Consider the following 7509-nt stretch of genomic DNA (forward strand, 5'->3'; position numbering starts at 1 on the left):
TTAATTATGATTATTATAATTAATCAAATATAATCAAACACACTTAATCAATTAAAAAATTAACAATATCAAAATTATTTTATTATTTTAAATTAGCATTACTATATTAAATAATAATATATAATCAATCACATAATTGATGTATTATTAAAATAAATAATACTTAGAATTAAAATATAGTAAATGATATGTGTACCTTGAGGATGAACCACACTTACTATGTCAAAATGTTACCAATTTTTTTTAATTGTAATAGATGGGAAAAGATTGACCAAAATTGCTCTTCTAGGAAGCTTTCTCTCTGAAATTTCCTTCTACTATGTTCAAATTAAATAAATAATGAATAATAAAATTATTAAATTAGTATATGATATATAATATTAAAAATATCAAAATATTTATATATTTATGAAAATTAAAATTAAAAATTATATTGACAGAGCATTACATCTATATAATGTAAGATTATGACTTTTTTCTTCATTAGTTAGATTTATCACTAAATCTTCGATCCAATAACATGTCACTCTCACAACACATGAGATGTAGACTAGTTAATTTGAGTGGAGTCTAGTTTTTCCCTAAGCGCAATACTTATAATAACATTTCACTCACTAATTTCATCTTCATTCTTTTATATATATATATATATATATATAGATATATATATCATCTTTATTCTTATATATATAACTATAATTTTTTTAGCTATAATAAAAATTCTTAAAAATTAAAAGTTATACAATATAAAAACAAAAACTTATTTAAAATTGTAAATAATATTTACACTTTCATTCATATATATATATTATATACCAATTTGATTTGAAAACTATAAATGAAAAATATTGATAACTTAATTATATATTTGATAATACACACACACATATATATATATATAATTTCAAAAAAAAAAAAAAAAAAAAAACAATGCTGTTAGTGCTTCTTACTACTTTTAAATTATGGGGTTGTCTTTACTGCAACTTTTTGGAGTTTTAAGTGTCAGAATTTCGCATTTAATTTTGTGGTGAAATCTTGATTTGTGTTATTTGAACTAGGTTTTTGAGTGTATATATAGATTCAGCACCCTCAAAAACCCCTAGGGCACTACTATTGTGGAGGGGTTACCCATCAAACTTATGATTTAAATGAAATCCTGCTAGATTTTAGAGAAAATAGACCAAAGAAATCCACCAGAAAAACTTCCAAAAAATACACTAAAAACAACTAGTTAAATTATTAAATTATAGGATTAAAAAATCCAATGCTGTCACTGCCTTTTGAAATAACCAATGCTGTCACTGCCTCCTCCTACTACCACTACTAAATTATTATGGGATTAAAAAATCCTACCGCTACTAAATTATTATGGGATTAAAAAATCCAATGTCGTCACCGCCTATGAAAATGTAAGACGAGTAATTTACTGATACGTTGCTTTTTCTGCGCAAAAACCTGTACATTACCTTTCACTCGGCGCGCTTCCATACTTTCTTCGGGTTTGACCTTCCGAACTGTGCCCCTCCATTCACCCAGATTAGCATCCGCCTTGTCTTTGTCTTTTGTGTACGTCCAGAAATACGCACTGAATATTTGATATGGTGTCAAATAACAATTGCAAATTTGCCATTTAATTAATTAATAATTGCAGTGTATTTGTGTAGTTTAATAATTAAATATAAATCATTTTAATTTATTTTAACTGTTTATTTATCAAGTATTGAAAGGTATCAAATCTGTTGAGATGTAAATTTTTTTAAAATAAAAAAAGAAAATCTCTTGACATGCAAACCCTTTTTAAATGAAAAGAAATTTGAACCCTTATATTTAGTAGATCCAGAGTTAAAAAAAAAACTAAGCTATAATTTTAAACCAATATTACAACTATTATATGGTAGTTTATATATAGTTCTTAAAAATAAAATAGATGTAATTGAGAGTGGGGAGCAATGTTTATCTAACTGTTAATATTAAAAAATAAACTTTTATATAGATGGTATCATTGAACAACTTTTGAATAACTAGGTTGGACATATACAATTTATTAATATTAAATATAAGTAAATGATTTTGTTTGTTATTTATCAAAATTTTATTTTTAAATATTTTATTGTTGATAGAATTGAAATCTTGGAAAAAAAAATAAGAAAAACTACAGAAAACTGCCCAAAAACACCACCTCCATCCAATCAATCAATCACACAACAATAAATAATTTGCAAAATAATAATAGTATTAAATTATATAAAATTGTATTATAACCTGTAAAATATTTAATTAAAACACTAACTAATACAAAAACAAAAACAAACTGATTAAACATATTTTTTAAAAATTAATATAATATAATAAATAAAATATATATTTATATTTATATTTATCAAATATTGAAATTATATTATTTATAATGATAATTATATTTATTATATTTAATATGGTTAGTATAAATATATTATGAAGTTAGTTTTTTTTATATTATTTAAAATAATAAGATTTTTTAATTTAAAATTGAATAAAAATAATTTTAAATTAATAAATTTGTAAATATAAAAAAACTAATATTTTATAATATTACTCCAAATTCATTTAAAAATAAAAATTAAACACTATTAAATCTAAATTTATAAATTTTGTAAAAATATTTAGTAAATTCTGAGATATAAAATTATTTAATTTTTTTGGCTAGTAAACTAATATATACTTAAAAGTTGTATGTATCATTTGATATGAAAGTAATATATATATATAAAATTTGGGATAAATTAATATATACTTAAAAATTGTATGTATCATTTGATATGAAAGTAAAAAAAAATTATATATAATTTGGAATAGTGAAGATAGAAAACCTATCACTTCAATATTAAAGATAGTTTTGATAATTATAAAAGGTATTTAAAATTATTCCTAATTATTAATAAAAGTAAAATAAGTTGAGTATGTTTTAAATGTTTATGCTGATAAAATAAATTGAATAAATAAAAAAAATTTGATTAAAATTTATGATATAAAAATTCTTTTACCTGAGAAAATTTGTATCACTGCTTATAAATTGATCTATAATTTGTTATATAATATTGTTGATTTTTTTAATTACAATTAATCATAATTAATTATATCTCATAAAAATAAATTATGAGCAATCTATCCAACATTATCTTATAATTTAAATAATCATAATAATAAATGATTCATCAAAATTAATTCTATTGGACTAGATTTTCAGAATCTAGCTATTATGATAGGCTTTTCTATTTAGATTTTGAAAACCTAAAATTAATCCTATTGGATTAGATTTTCAGAATCTACTTATTATGATAGGCTTTTCTATTTAGATTTTGAAAACCTAAAAACTTTTCTATTTAGGTTTTGAAAACCTAAAAACACTATTTTCAGTAAAAACTTTTCAGTGACAATTTTGATTTGAAGTGCACAAACAAAGATTCCCCGGGTAATTTTAGGACTTCTGATGCACCGATCCCTCGTTTCCAATAAAACTCCACCCATCATATCTTGCTCTTAGAATTCCAAAGTAAAAACAAATATTTTAGGATTCCTGAAGAGAAATTATTAAAATAACCTGAGCAAAGGCACGCAAGGGATACCGCAGTAACAGAACGTGGGATTATTGAGGAGGTAGGTGCCCATTTGTTTCGTTTTGGGATTTGCTGCAACTTCCCGCAGCTAAGTGATCGAAGAATGATTTAGTAGGAATATAATCCATAGAATTTGCAGTGGAGAAACCTTTGCAAGTCGTGAACGCCCCATCGATCACCAGATTCTGGCCGCTGATGTAGCGGGCGTCGTCGCTGCACAGAAACAGGGCGGACTTGGCAACGTCAATGGCTTCCAGAGTGATACCCTTCAGCTCCATCGTCTTCTCCAGCATCTCTTCCGCGGATCGTTTATCGAAAGAGGGGAAACTTTTCTTCATGGCGTCGATCAACATGGGCGTCGGCACGCCCGCCGGAGAAACGCAGTTCACCCGAATGCCGTGCTGCGCCAGATCGATGGCCGCCGACTTCATAATCCCCAACACCGCGTGCTTCGACGCCGTGTAAGAAGGCCCGTTGGGCATCGCCATCACCGACGCCATGCTGCATGTCATAACCACGGAGCCTCTGGTTTTGGCGCCGATCATCGCCCGAGCCGCGTGCTTCGTGCACAGATACGCCCCCCGCACGTTCACCGACATGACCCTCTCAAAATCGTCAAGAGTCACATCTGCCATGGACGAGAATAGCCCGCCCGGGATCCCGGCGTTGCTGAACATTATGTCGAGACGCCCGTGCTTCTCCAGCGCGTAGTCCACCAGGGCCGATACATCCGTTTCCTTTGACACATCGCAGTGGAAATAGCAGGCATTCGGAGAAAGAGATTTAGCCAAACAATTTCCGAGGTCGTCCTGAATGTCTGCAATTACTACTTGCGCTCCATTCTCCGCGAATAACTTGGCGCTTGCCTCTCCTATGCCGCTAGCTCCTCCTGTGATCACAGCGACCTTGCCCTCCAGCCTGAAATATCAAATCCAACAAAAGCAGCCATCAGAGTTATTCTTTGTTATGTTACAAATAAATGAATATCGCCATGAAATTTCAGTGAAGAATTACCTCATATTGTCTGCTGCCTGTGCAAAGCCCGACGGTGGATATGCAGAAAAGTAGTGGGTCGCAAACAAAATATTTGTAGTGTCTTCATCGCCCTGGCATGTCCATGAGTGTCCACCAAACCACTTGACATCGCTGACCACCTATGAGAACTTCAACCACTAGATTATCTGACAGATAATACCTACTTTACTGTTCTGACCATCTATGAGAAGCTTCAAGCACTAGCTTCTGCACCAGGTATTATAAAAATCATAGTGCACATGGCATCCTTATTTCAATATTGTAAAAAAATCAAAAAATCTTAATCAGTGTGCCTTGAGTCAGTCTTTATTTCGTTTTTGGTGGACAGTAGTCCTTATTTTAAAGTTTATTTGGTTTTAGGCGGGCGGCAGGATGTGACTGCACCATACTTCACGTTGTGGAAGTATACATCACATTTTGTAAATGGAGTACAACCCATCATATTTTCAATTAAAGAATGGTATAATGTTCTTCCCGTACAAAAATCAAATGAACTTAGAGGGATCTTTTCAAAAATAAAATGAATTTAGAGGGGTCTTTTCTTGGGGAGGTCGTGTTTTGCCATGCGACTCATGTGTCTTATGTGAGAAGGTGGTCACATGGTTTAAAGAGGAGAGATTTCTAAGGTCAATTCTTATTCATGCTTTCTCATTTGGTTAGGGGAGGTTTAATTTGTGATTTTAGTTTTTGTTTTTGTAAATGGAGTACAACCCATCATATTTTCAATTAAAGAATAGTATAATGTTCTTTCAGCGCAAAAATCAAATGAACTTAGAGGGGTCTCTTCTTGGGGAGGTCGTGTTTTGCCATGCTACTCATGTGTCTCTTTTGAGAAGGTGATACATGGTTTGAAGAGGAGATTTTGAAGGTCAATTCTTATTCATACTTTCTCATTTGGTTAGTGGAGGTTTAAGTTGTGACTTTAGTTTTCGTTTTTGTAAATGGAGTACAACCCATCATATTTCCAATTAAAGAATAGTATAATGTTCTTCCAGCACAAAAATCAAATGAACTTAGAGGGGTCTCTTCTTGGGGAGGTCGTGTTTTTGCCAAGCGACTCATGAGTCTCCTCTGAGAAGGTGGTCACATGGTTTAAAGAGGAGATTTCGAAGGTCAATTCCTATTCATACTTTCTCATTTGGTTAGTGGAGGTTTAAGTTGTGACTTTTGTTTTCATTTTTGTAAATGGAGTACAACCCATCATATTTTCAATTAAAGAATAGTATAATGTTCTTCCAGCACAAAAATCAAATGAACTTAGAGGGGTCTCTTCTTGGGGAGGTCGTGTTTTGCCATGCAACTCATGTGTCTCCTCTGAGAAGGTGGTCACATGGTTTGAAGAGGAGATTTCGAAGGTCAATTCCTATTCATAGTTTCTCATTTTGTTAGTGGAGGTTTAAGTTGTGACTTTAGTTTTTGTTTTTGTAAATGGAGTACAACCCTTCATATTTTCAATTAAAGAATAGTATAATGTTCTTCTGACACAAAAATCAAATGAACTTAGAGGGATCTCTTCTTGGGGAGGTCATGTTTTGCCAAGCAACTCATGTGTCTCCTCTGAGAAGGTGGTCACATGGTTTCAAGAGAAGAGATTTCGAAGGTCAATTCCTATTCATACTTTCTCATTTTGTTAGTGGAGGTTTAAGTTGTGACTTTAGTTTTCGTTTTTCTAAATGGAGTACAACCAACATATTTTCAATTAAAGAATAGTATAATGCTCTTCCAGCACAAAATTCAAATGAACTTAGAGGGGTCTCTTCTTGGGGAGGTCACATTTTGCCATGTGACTCATGTGTCTCCTCTGAGAAGGTGGTCACATGGTTTGAAGAGCAAAGATTTCTAAGGTCAATTCCTATTCATAATTTCTTATTTGGTTAGTGGAGGTTTAAGTTGTGACTTTAGTTTTTCGTTTTTCTAAATGGAGTACAACCCATCATATTTTCAATTAAAGAATAGTATAATGTTCTTCCAGCACAAAAATAAAATGAACTTAGAGGGGTTTCTTCTTGGGGAGGTCATGTTTTGCCATGCGACTCATGTGTCTCCTATGAGAAGGTGGTCACATGGTTTGAAGAGCAGAGATTTCGAAGGTCAATTCCTATTCATACTTTCTCATTTGGTTAGTGGAGGTTTAAGTTGTGACTTTAGTTTTTGTTTTTGTAAATGGAGTACAACCCATCATATTTTCAATTAAAGAATAGTATGATGTTCTTCTAGCACAAAAATCAAATGAACTTAGTGGGGTCTCTTCTTAGGGAGGTCGTGTTTTTCCATGCGGCTCATGTGTCTCCTTTGAGAAGGTGGTCACATGGTTTGAAGAGCAGAGATTTCGAAGGTCAATTCCTATTCATACTTTCCCATTTGGTTAGTGGAGGTTAAAGTTGTGACTTTAGTTTTCGTTGGTTTCTATAGTATATTCTAGTCTTTTGTGGTGAGGTAAGAATTGTCTAGGTCTTTTTTTACTCATTATAAGAGTTAATGTTTTTCATATTTTTTTGCATAACTCCAAGACTAGTCCGTCCTTTGAGGTAGTCACAGTCTTATTTTCGACATCTCTGCAGTCCTCTGACCCTGGAAGGATATCATTTCGTTGTCTATTTCTTATCTATGGGTATGTTGTATGGGCACCTCTTTTATCTAGTTTTGAAATCTATTACACTCTTCGTCAAACTTTTCGTTTGGCAAGTCGGATTACTTATACAAGCTCCAAGTAGGGCTTGCTTGGGGTAACAATTCTTGCTCTTGTCATTTTGGTCACCCCATCTTGTAGTACAATTGTCATTTAGAACCCTAGTGGGACTACAATCTTGGTGTTTTAATCGTCATGAACTTGTTTGTTTCTTGGAGTCTATCATTTTGGTTATCTCATCTTACATAC

General features: G+C 31.8%; 1 protein-coding gene across 1 annotated transcript; it reads right to left on the reverse strand.

Moving 5' to 3' along the window:
• Positions 1-3350: 3350 nt before the first annotated feature.
• LOC149220778 (momilactone A synthase-like) lies at positions 3351-4763 on the reverse strand. The gene is made up of 2 exons (XM_089382857.1): positions 4611-4763; positions 3351-4514 (listed from the first exon to the last, which is right to left on the reverse strand). Exons 1-2 carry the CDS (start codon positions 4613-4615, stop codon positions 3626-3628), a joined length of 894 nt encoding a protein of 297 aa, XP_089238983.1. The 5' UTR covers positions 4616-4763; the 3' UTR covers positions 3351-3625.
• Between the last annotated feature and the right edge of the window lie 2746 nt (positions 4764-7509).

Source organism: Pinus tabuliformis, chromosome Q (genome assembly GCF_031772625.1).
Source record: "Pinus tabuliformis cultivar Carrire ecotype Pingquan chromosome Q, CPIR1, whole genome shotgun sequence".
Taxonomy (NCBI): domain Eukaryota; kingdom Viridiplantae; phylum Streptophyta; class Pinopsida; order Pinales; family Pinaceae; genus Pinus; species Pinus tabuliformis.